Raw genomic sequence first — 12123 nt, 5'->3', positions numbered from 1 at the left:
CCTATCGGGCAGTGGCGGCGCCAGCGGGAAGCTTTGTAAGCTATAGCTTCCCAAGCCTCTGAAGTCGGGAAGCTTAGCTTCCCAAAAATTTTCCGATCATATATTCCATCGGCTTCGGAGCACTCAGACTGCTGCTTTCGATCATGCCGGGTTGAATTTCTCGAGGTCACGAGAAAGACTTGATCGCGCACATGCGCTTGGACGCACCACACGCACGCAACCTCCAAACGTCGGTTTCCGATTTCATGATTGGTGATACCCCAGCTGATATCTGGCATCAACATCTGACCGAGAGCCTAGAACTCCCAAACTCTTCGAATCCAATTCGAAGATTCTATCCACCCAGCAGAAATATGCAGAAGTTGATGACCAGCTTCTTCGTGAAGCCGCGAAGTTCCGACGATATCCAAGAGTACGAGGAAAGAGAAAGCGGTGAGACAGATCTCTCGTCAGGCGACCCCGTGCGTGTTTCGGAACTCGAGCCTGAGGACCAGTCTGGCTTCGTCGATTGCCCGGAGGTATCCACCCTACTTGACATCAGCAGCAATCCCGATGGCCCGCCCATTCAGCCCAGGGACGGTTTCCCGAGAAAAATCCTAGGTTCCCAGAGACGTGGCTTCAATTGTTCCTGGTATGAGCATTTCCCACTTCTGGAATACTCGCGGTTGAAGGACGCAGCATTCTGCTTTGTATGCAGACATTTCTCGAAGAACAAGTCTTCGAGCTTCGTCACTGGATACTCGGACTGGTTGAATGCTCTGAAAAACCTTCGGAAGCATTACGGTAGTTCTGAGCACTGTTTCTCGGTGGAGAAATATTCGGCTTATCTGTCCTCGAAAAAAACGGATCAGTGTCGTCTCGAGTAGTTTCGCAGAGCAAGGAGGACATCTTACGGCATCGGAGAGTGCTGTCTTCTCATGCAGAAGTTCTTCTCCTATGCGCGAGACAGGACATAGCGATCAGAGGGCATAGAGAGGAGTCCGACTCCAGAAACAGGGGGAACTTCATCGAAATACTCGCCCTTTTCAAGAAGAAATGTCCTGAGATGGTCACAGACGCATCTCGACTTCCGAGCAACGCTCAGTACACGCATCACTCAATCCAAAATGAGCTGCTCGAGATTAGTTGCAACCTCGCCCTTCAAATGATCCGCGCAGAGCTAGGAGACAGTCCATGCTATGCAATAATGGCAGACGAAACCCGTGACAACGGAGGTTCAGAGCAACTCAGTGTGTGCCTGCGATACGTTCGTGGATCTGAAGTCGCCGAGAGATTCATCGGCTTCCTGCACTTGAAGGAATTCAACGCGCAAGCGATCTCGAATGGCATCCTTGAGCTACTGGGACGACGCGGGCTCGATCTGGGGAATGTATCGCTCAGTCATATGATGGAGCTGCTGTGATGTCGGGAATTCAGTGCGGCGTCCAGTCCCGGATCCAGAGCCTGATCAGTAGTGACTGCCCCTATGTACACTGCCATGCTCATCGATTGAATCTCGCTTTGGTCGATTCATGCTCATCAATCCCTGAAGCTCGAGAACTGCTCGGCCTATTGCAATCAATTCACGCCTTTCAGAGCAACTCAGCCCGGAGGGCACTATATTTCGAGAAGGCTCAAGGAGAGCTGCACCAAGAAGTTCTCAAAATGCCGCAATCATGCGATACTCGCTGGTTCAGCGAGAGAAAGGGGGTACACTACTTTAAGAACAGACTCCGAGCCATTATTCTAGCCCTCCAAGAGATCGTGAAAATTGGGAAGGCTGATGAAGCCATCCTATGCAAGGGATTCCTCGCTGGCGTCAAGTCGTTCGGATTTGTGCTGATGCTGGTGATTCTGGATCGAGTTCTCGGCATCGTGAATTCTTTATCGGAGTACTTGCAATCGTCGAAAATAGAATTTACCAGAGCTGCAGAACTCTCGCGAGCCACCATTGTTTCTTTAAGCTCGATGAGATCCGAAGAGGCCTTCGATCTTTTGTGGGATGAGGCCGAGATCGCCGCTCGGGCAGCGTCCGTGGATTTGCCGAAAGACGGAGAACCCGAGCTCAAACGACGGAGAATTTTATCGAGACACCTGCAGGACTCTGTTGTCATGAGTTCTGTCGGATCGAGGGAAGAATCGTCGGGTTCGGCCCATGATAGCTACAGAATCGCTTTCTATGGTATCATAGATCGATTTTCGGCTGAAATCGAGAGGAGGCTGATCGGAAAGGACAATATTCTCGAGCTTCTACAAAGCTCAGACCCCCGTCGTGATGACTTCCTAGATGAAAACAGCGTTAGGCTCTTCTTCCGAAAATTCAGTCGCTTCCGTGTGGATGTAGAGAAGGTAATCGGGCAGCTAGTGGTAGCCAGAGACCTCTTGAAAGGACGAAAGTTTGGAACGACAGTACAATGCCTGGAATTCTTGCTTCCGCTCAGAGCCGGCTTCGCTGAGCTCGTCATGTATTTCAAAATGGTTCTCGCTTTTCCCGTGACTAGTGCATCCTGTGAGCGGAGCTTCAGCGCTCTTCGGAGAATCAAATCTTACTTGCGGAGTTCGATGGGCGACCAAAGGCTCTCTGCTCTCGCACTGTTGTCGATTGAGAGAGATCTGACCGAGTTCCTCCTCGGAAATCCAAATCAAATCGTGGACGAATTCACCAAAGGCAAGGATCGAAGAATTTCCCTAGTAGTATGACTGTGATCCAAATGCTAAAATGAGTCGTATCTTAGCTCGTCGCTAGGAAAGTAACATAACACGGAACGCGGAAAGTCTCCGCTGTTTCTACGATATAATATATACATAGATATGTATCATTGTATGCAACTATGCAACACGAATACTCGCCTTATAAAGTAAATCGTTGTGTCTCCGAGCCCGCTGACTTCCTTATTGGGGGAAGCTGTATCCAAAAAAAATTCAAGCTTCCCAAAAAAAAATGGCTGGCGCCGCCACTGCTATCGGGCATGTCGGGTGAAGAAACCCATTCCTGCCTGACATAATGTGCGATGCGTGACATTTCACCACGAGGTTGGAAGATGTGTTCCGAAAGCTCGCTGGAGACTTGCCGCCCTTCTCGCCGACTACAACGAAAAGCTTGCATGACACCGTGCCATCCGCGAAGATCATAGGTAGAACGGTGTATGGGTGAGTCGTACTACTCTACTGTGCCTATCTTCCGCTCGAGTTCGCTATCGAAGTGGTTAAGTGATTGCTACTGCCAGTGAGCCATGTCGGACGGCAGCTCCGCTAACCCTGAATTTGACTTTCCGTATAAATTGGATCGGGTTGAGTGCCCTTACATCGAGAAGTTCCCATGCTTCGTTGATGGTACTTCTATTCATTTTTGTGGCTCGATTGGGTTTAGGGCGAACGTGCTGCGTCCCTCTGCTGCGAATATTTCCGTCGACAAGTACATCCTGAGCCGCATCCAAAATGACTGATACTAAAGTCCAGACGGCTCCATGTGGTCCACAATTCCGCAGCAGATATGCGTTGTTGGATTCCACGGTATTGTTGGTCCGTGCGATCGCCCTATGAACGGAGAGTCCGTGTGGCGTGATCTGCTCAAGCCAGTAGGCGCGAATGTAGCTTAAAAAGGGACCAAAACGTTGATCGACGAATTCTGCCTCTTGTGCCAAGATCTCGAAGGTTGCTTCGATTGCATCAGCAGGGAGTAGAGGGAGAGCCGTGGAAGATAAGAACTTCTTCATGATTTCTCCTGGACGTCTGACCTCCGGATGCAGTCTGAATGCTCTCAGAGTCTTTCTACGCTCATGACTCTATGCGCTTCCGACTGAAGACGCTCGCGTCAAGAGCGCTCATGACTGACTGCGCTCTAGCTGTCAGCGCTCAAGACCAATGACGCTCGAGACTGAATGGACATATGACTGAAATCGCTCAAGACTGAATGCGCTCATGACTGTCTGCACTTATGACTGTCTGCGCTCTTGACTGTCTGCGCTCATGATTGAATGCGCTTATGATTGTCCGCGTTCTTGACTGAATGCGCAATATAACTGATCGCAATCCTCCCTCAATTAAACGTGAATGGTGGAATTTGTACGCGGTCACTGTGAACGGAATGAGCAGAACGAGCAATGATATCGAGGGATGGCATTCTGCTTTCTCGGGTCGCTTGGGGGCCCAACACCCCTCGTTCTCCAGACTCGTTAAATGTCTGAAGGAACAACAAGGTAAAACGGAATTCTTGGTCACGAGTTCCCTAGCCCAGGGTCGGAGAACTCAGCAAAAAAAATTATCGAGACCGAACAAAACGATTGAAAGTAATCGTCGACTCGCATCAGAATCGTGATGTTGTCCACTATTTGAAAGCTATCGCACACAACATAAGGTTTTAGTTTGTTGAAGAGGAAAAAAGCTGAGCATGTGAATAATTGTGCAGTGAATGGCGTAGGTCAAAGCTCTCTTAGTCAGATAAATGAATTAATTGACATCTCCGAACATTTCACTCGATCCAGTGTTGTCTTTTTCGCAATGAAGCAATCGAACACGATTAGCAAGCGAGAATTATTCGGCTCTTTGCTTCTAGAAATTCTCCGCCAAGTTGGCGGTGCGCTCAAATTGGATTTGCGCTCAAATTGGACCTGTGCTCAAATTGACGTGCGCGCAAATTGGCCGTCACCGAAGATTTCCCCCCCCCCCGCTAATGAACGGGAACATGGCAGTGAGTTTCAGCAAGTATACTTGACGTGTGATGATATGTGTGAAAAATTCAGCGCCTTTATCAGAGAAGCAGAACCCGAAACAGTTTTAAAATCCCATAGGCGATACCCCAGCTCGGTGCCATCGTAGTCAACGGTGGCGGCGGCGGCCAAGAGCTCGGGGCCCCAAGATCGGGCGAGGTTAGCGCCGAAGTAGGTGAACAGATGGCGACCGAACTGGACAAAACTCGGACGTCCATCACCGAGCTCCAGCAGCGGCTCGACGCGGAGAAAGCGAAGCTCGACGATTTGGTTCGTGAGCACCAACTCCGTGAAAACGGTGACGGCCAGATTACTCGGCATCTCAACAAGATCTGGAAGCGGAACATTCCGGTTGCGGAGGAAGAAGCCGACATCGAAGATTTCATCTCGGCTCCGCCTGGTTCTCCCTCAAACGTTATGTCGCGAGTCCCTGCGTCCGATTCCGCGTCTATTCCGTCGTCCAGTGTGTCGGCCTCCGACGGCGGCATCACCACGGGTCTGGAGCAACGATCGCACGCACCAGTGTGCGCCCAGGGTCCAAGCAAGCAAGGAGAACCTGTCACTAGGCGTGAGCAGCCTCCGCGCAACGTCAAGAAACCGACTGATTACGCAGCATTGGGAAGAGGCTTGAGTCGTCTTTTCGGACGAGCAGACTAGGTCGGGAGAAGTTGTGTAATCGCTCAATGATTACAACGAAGTGGAATCACTAGTATATAAGCCGCTGCCAATAAACGGTCATTCATTAGCTACTCGGTAACGCAAACGCCTCGTAGTCTCCTTAGTGTCATACACAACAAATTTTTCACGTGAAATTCCGTATTTTTCGCAGAAATGCGATACCACAGACTTCACCAATTCCGAACAGAATCCACGACGCCCTCGAATCATGAAGCGGATTGCGTCAGGTCACCGATTCGTTAAGCGGAGTTATCCCGATTTCCTCCCGATTCCCCCCGGAGCAATTCGGGAATAGATTCGAAACGACGAGTACCTAGCCCTACTGGGACTTTCTACCGTTTATTTGAAGATCTCCTATCGAACGCATGCCTATTGGCCGTTAGACACGATTCGCGGCAAGCTCGTCGCGCACTCCTCCGCGAGAACTTCAACTCGTCTCATCGGCCCACCACGTTCCAGGCGCTCGGAACTCGGAACATCCCCAGTCCCTACTTCCCTCATACCGCGCATGATCCTTACTGCATTCGAAAAACAATAAATGGGAGGACGAGAAGTACATATGGAAAAATACTAACGGCCCGCTGCGGGGGAGATTTATTGCTAGCTCGCCGGCTCGAGACAGCACCGCGCTTCCCGCGGCGCCACCCCGACATACTATCTGAATGTATTTCGAAGGGTACCGAATCCGAGAGTTGACGGCTCTATTTTCTGGCTCTTATTCTGCAAGTTCTGGAACCGGTTTCGGGATACCGGGCCCTCACCAATGGTCCCCTAAAAATTGGCCTCGAAATTAATTCAGTGACTTTGGCACTACCCTCGTCAGGACCCGGATGGGAGAGACAACGCATGATCTCGAGGCAATCGGTCGCCACAAGTACTGGTAGCCGTCGACGAAGTATTGGATTGCTTGCTCCTATGAGCAGGAAGTCACGTGTCATGTTGCCCGTGAGAGCGATCTGTTTGTATGCATCCAATGCTGATCGACCTTTCGTATCAGGCGCGGAATTCGGCACATCGTTGTTTGTTCTTCAAGATTCTTTCTGTACTACTTACTCCGGAAGCATTGTTCGCTCCTCCGTGGAGTCCGAGTCAGCACAGGAGTTCTTCCCCCTTTTATCGATGTCGTCGCGTTCGAAGATGATGTCGTCCATGGTCACCTCGTAGATGCTTAACCTGGAACAGAATTTGTCGGTTCCGAGCTACTCATGAGCGTGGCGAGCGAGCGACTCTGTTCCTGTCTTCCCGAGCTGCGAAGCTCTGTCTTCGGCTCCGCGTGTCGGTTTCGACTGTTTTTGGGAATTCTCTGGCGCGGAAGGAGGGAGCGCCCCTGCTTCGCCAACTTGAAGCCAAAAGGAATGACAGCTCCTAGGGCGAGGGCTGGGGCGACAGAGATGTCGGCCTCCTCTGCACTGCTTTGACTGAGTGAGCATGAATGCGCCTGTGTGTGAGCTGGCGCTGGAAATGGTTCAAGTTTATCACTCCGAGGTTCCACTCATACTGCTTTATCCACCAGAACACAGCCGTTTAAACTTACGATTGGAAGGCCGCGCCGCACGTCCTCCCGACGCCACGACTTGACACTCGTGTGCTTCAGTGTGCGACGCGCGGCTTCGAGATCTTCGCTTCGATTGAGTCGTAGAAAAGTAATTTTCCATGAAGGAAATGCCCTCAGTTGTTACTATCTCTCCTGAGCATTAATGAGTTTGATACTGCTACCTGGTTTCGGTGATTAGTCGACGAGAATCGCGGGATAATCGGTTCCGGTGTACATATAACCAGGGATCATGGAAGAGCGATCGGCTATGATCTACGGGAATAGCTCATCAGTGCGGATGCACGGAAGAACTTATCTCCATCCTCTCCATCTTCAGGCTGGTCTTGAACGGGTGCTTCTAGGTAGTTCTATCTCTCGAAACTCCGCCACATTTCGAGAAAACTAGAGTTTCGAGACTCTCGTTCTCATTGAAGCGTCAGGATTCAGGGTCCTGCACGCTCGAGACGTTCATAGCCGATGCTGTCATTCAGAGGGGAATCACCCTATCTCGAGCCGTATCTGGCCCAATTATTCCGCTTGGCGCCGCAGATCAAACTCGTGAGATTCATCCGGAAGAGTTCCCGTTTCTGAGCTGGTATCACTAAGTAGGTATGTGTCTGATCTCTCGCAAAGTCAAGGCACTTCAGAGAGGGGCGCTTCACTAGGACCGAAGAGGCTTCTACTCTGAAAGTCTGGTGCGGCGATACAGACTCGGTGTCTCCGCCGTTACGGAATACTGCTCGAAGTGGGCATCGGTATGCCGGAGCCCATCCGCGAATGCCTTATCTCTCTTCGATAGCCCGTGATGCTCGATTCGATAGGTGTTCGCAACGCAGCATGAGCGCCGATTCGTCGGGGGAGCGTGAATCGTCTGAGAGATGCGACTCACACTTGGCTCCCATTCATGCGCTGCGCGATTGCGCTCCACCCGAGAGCTGTTGTATCGGGGGCGGGGCGCGCTCAGAACTTCCGGTCGGAAAGGGGGTGATGCAAAATGGGTTTGAGTGGGAGGACATCGGTCGAAAATGATGACGCCCATCGTAACCCATGGACCAGCACTACGGCCTGAAGCTGCGGAGGGGACCTCTTGCCCCATACGCCCCTTCTCTCGGAGACATGAGGGAAAGCCATCAATGCCGGAACCTGACCAAGATTCTTTGAGACATGCACAGGAACAAGCGAAAATCGGTCGAACGTCGTCCGAAACGCTTCAAGATGAGCAGTTGGATGCTCTCCGGAGCAAAAAAACACGCAGTCCATGATTTTCGTCTCCGATAATTCCTTAGATATATATTTATTCTTTAGATATATTTTTTACAATTACAGTAGTTGTAGACACGCCATGGCACACTGTAGTAATTATTCGTATATTTTTCATAGCATCGCTACAGGGGCGCTAGACGTTTCCGACATCAATTCGAACGAAGACGGAGTAAGTATATCTAAATCAGCCCCGCCATACGATCGAAGTCGGAAAATTTTTTAAATCCTAGTTATCATGTCGAGCATTCGCCGCGGAGCCCATGAATCACTTGCTGGCAATGTTCTCATTGATTATCGCGGTGGACGTGGTGGAGTTGGTTCTAGCGCGGGAGAAGAAGAAGCGTCAGAAATATCGGCCGTCATACTGATAATGATGCTTGTAGTGGTTAGCAGCAGCATTCATACGGATAGCCATTCTAATGGTGGCGGCAGTTGTAATGGATCTAATTATAGTGAGAGCGCGCGACAAGAACCAATAAGAGGACACAGAACTGAATCATATCAACGTTGTTGTAGTTGTTGTTGCTGCATGGGATTATCACTATTGCTCAGCGCGAATCCGACGCGAGATCGACAACGACAGCATTTACACAATTCCTTCGAGACGTCCGCCTCCCACAGCAGGGCTCACATGAGTCCCAAACGCGACATCGCTGCTGGGTAGCTCTTTCATTCTCCCCGAGTGGGAAATCGTCAGCGATCTCGACTGGTGATTATGTTGGCGACCGGGTGCCAAGCAGAAACACTGGATGTCCAACAGTAGGATCGTTCCAGTTTCCCCGACCCTTCCCGGGTCTTCCTGCGCTGGAATCGAAATTCCGATCGAATGCTTCAACTAGCAGGAGATATTTTATACTTCGAATCGTTTCGGGGGAACTCTCGCTCCAGATTAGGATCGCGCTTGCTTTGTACAATTACCATGTGCAAGACTCCTCGCCCGAAAATCTCCTATCGATGTCATCATCAGTCGACTTCCGGAAAAAGAGGACCAAGATGTGCGATTTGATAGAATGGTTATTCCGATTGCTACTATGCATAATGGGATGAGCCGGTTCAGCGACTGGGACGCCTTGTCTCTTTGGCGTGATACCGAACGAAACGATCATTTCCTCGAATATAACGCTGAGAGGTGGATGCGGTTGACGGGGACTCAACTCGCGAGAGGCACGTAAGGGAAGCATAACAGCTCATATCGATAGCATCCACATAATTTGATCCACCACGGAGCGACCGCGGATTCTCACTCGGATAACCCTCTCGGATCATCCTCATCGACACCATATCGATGAAACTTCCGGCCTCGTGAACATGTCCGAGCCCAGGGCCAGCGGAGCAGTAAGAATCAACCCACAAGCATCCTCTGATGCTCTCTGGATTCTCGAATCACCGAAGATCTGATCTGGATTTGCGATTAGCGGATTCGTTGTGAAAATGCCGCTCCCTTACGATCGCAGACGGCGGGTCCGATTCGGAAACTCGGAATCTTCCACGGAGTTCACCCAAATCTGACTTCTGCTCCTCAGATTACGATCGCGATACCCTTTCGTCTCCAGGCTCAGTATTTCAATGAGCTGGTCCATTGCAAGCTGATCGAAGACACCCTATCCCATTCCTTCAGCTGAGAATGAACCCCCGTCGTGAGAGCTCGCGGCCGGGAGGGAATAGGCATCAATGATGCGAATGGTGCTCGAACGATGAGGCGAATGATCGTACAATTAGCCCCAACAGGAGCTTCGGTTTCTCGTGTCGACCAATCCCGCTCAACATTTGAGATCGTTTGTTATTGCTTAGACGGACGATTCTCGATATCATTCCGTCTATCGATCCCCGCAATCGTCGAGGGAGAGGTTATCCTGAATGACGTTGATTTTCCCTCGAAGTATTCTGCTTCGGAGATTCTCCAGGGTAAGGGCTCCTGCGCGCGAACGAGTTTGGTTACGCTCGAATCGTACGCTCACCGAATCCGAATGGAGGAAAAAAAGCGGTTGCGCTTCACCGCGGATGAGAAAACCGCGGTAACAGTTACTTTGCGAGATAGGTCCATCAAGTTCGTGAATCCTACCGAACAATCTCCACAAAGTTTTTCGATTTCACCATGAAAAGTTTCGGCTTTATGTACACAAGTTAGGCACTACATAGGTCTCCGCACATGGAGCACAATAGTAGCAATTCATGCGCGTTTGTTGACAGAGGTTCGCGGCGGCGGAGCCGATGCTGTCCCGAATGAACGCGTTCGCCAGCGGTAAGTTCGATTTCACCGTCAGACTGGAAATTGATTCGATGAGAGCAAAACAATAGAGACATAGATCATCCGTGCAAGGCCTAGTGACAACACGTGTCATCATAAAAAGTGTCCGAAGCAGTCCCCGACCGCCATGGTGAAAAATCGAGTTGAGCTGTGCACCGAAAGTGAGAGCCTCGCGTGCGACAAATTGCATAACTGTCACGCATGCCACACAGATCAGAATTGTGCGTTCAAGAAGAACAACGGATGCATCAATCTCATCTCGATTGAGGGTTAGCGTGAATCTCTGCCGTACACGTGTGCATGATTTTTTCCTTAGCTATTCCTGACTTCATGCTCTCGGAAGTCCACCGATCATTCCCGGATTGTTTTCAGGCAACAAGACGGCCCGGGCCGTGAGCGAGCATTTCAGAGCGGAATGCGAGAAACACTGCTCTGAAAAAACCGACTGTAAGAACTGCACCGCAAACTCGGGGTGTATGTGGTGCGCGAATCTCGGCAGGTGTCTCGAAACAAACGCATATGCGGCAATGTTTCCGGTCGGTCAGTGCACCGAATGGTCAACCAGCAAATGTGATAAGGTCTGCTGTTCCCGCATACGCTCGTGCAGCGAATGTCTCCGACATGAAAGATGCGGATGGTGCGACGATGGACGCGGCAAGTGCATGAAGAGGGCCGCCACGGGTCCCGTGCTGACCGAAAATCAAAATTTTCAATGGTTTTCGAAGAATACGACTCCGACGAGCGTCCACTTCATGGTGAAGCGGACCTGTTCTTGAGTTTCGATCAAATCGTAGACTCCTACCGTGAGTAGATATAAGAAAAGACTCTCCGTATCCCTATCTAAAGTATCCCCATCATTGTCTCCTATGGGTTTACACTCCCGGGTTTTTGATCCGTTCCCTCCCGGGAACGCACGGAGCTTCCTCTTCTGTGGATTTCTTGGTGATCGATCGTGTAGTGTAGATGCTCGAAAACTTCGTCGAAGACTCCAACCCAACGGAGCACAAGATTCTGGGACGGAGGAGACCCCACTCGGACAGTAGTGGGCGCATTGCCGAACCCGGGGTCTCTTGAAGTCCATTTGATTCGTTGAACGTTCTAGCTGGGATCTGACCGTAACCCAACCGATTCCCTCACTCGATTCCTAAGAGGCCACACAGTGCAACTCGCGGCATCGAGAGGGTTTTCGTCTCTGACAGAGGCGAAGTTCTTGAATCTTGTAGCTTACGGCCAAAGCCTCCGCGCACGACAAAAATATCACGGGCTTAGTGAGATGATCCATTAAACAAGCGACACGCAGATGTCGAGAAAGTACGCTGTGCGCGGTTTGTGGAGCGCATGTTTATGAGACGGACTGAGGCCGACTTCGCCTGGAGCCGTTGATTGAGCACGGCGCAAGACTAGTCGGCTGGTTTTCGTGAGGTTTCGGCCATAAGCGAATTCCACATGGGGGTTCCCGCCTGCTCGCGTATCGGATTACAATCGCTATCTGTTCTCGGTGAACGCTATCTGTTCTAACAAAAGTAACCGTCCTTCATTACAGGCGATCTCATAGTCGAGCACCCCGACTGCCTCAAAGAATTTCGATGGTCCCTGATGATCGAAAACTTTCCCCCCCCCCGCTAATGAACGGGAACATGGCAGTGAGTTTCAGCAAGTATACTTGACGTGTGATGATATGTGTGAAAAATTCAGCGCCTTTATCAGAGAAG

The 12123-nt window shown here is 50.7% G+C and overlaps 1 protein-coding gene across 1 annotated transcript; it reads left to right on the top strand.

Annotated features, from left to right (window-relative positions):
• Window positions 1-10478: 10478 nt before the first annotated feature.
• On the top strand, window positions 10479-11187 carry LOC100908823 (attractin-like protein 1). The gene is made up of 2 exons (XM_003739950.1): window positions 10479-10680; window positions 10784-11187. The coding sequence occupies exons 1-2, from the start codon at window positions 10539-10541 to the stop codon at window positions 11185-11187; spliced, it is 546 nt and encodes a 181-aa protein (XP_003739998.1). The 5' UTR covers window positions 10479-10538.
• The last annotated feature ends 936 nt before the right edge of the window (window positions 11188-12123 follow it).

The sequence above is a fragment of the Galendromus occidentalis genome, unplaced genomic scaffold (genome assembly GCF_000255335.2).
Source record: "Galendromus occidentalis unplaced genomic scaffold, Mocc_1.1 scf7180000076629, whole genome shotgun sequence".
Lineage (NCBI taxonomy): Eukaryota > Metazoa > Arthropoda > Arachnida > Mesostigmata > Phytoseiidae > Galendromus > Galendromus occidentalis.
The sequence above is the reverse complement of the archived record's forward strand: the minus strand, read 5'-3'. Positions and strand labels throughout refer to the sequence as shown.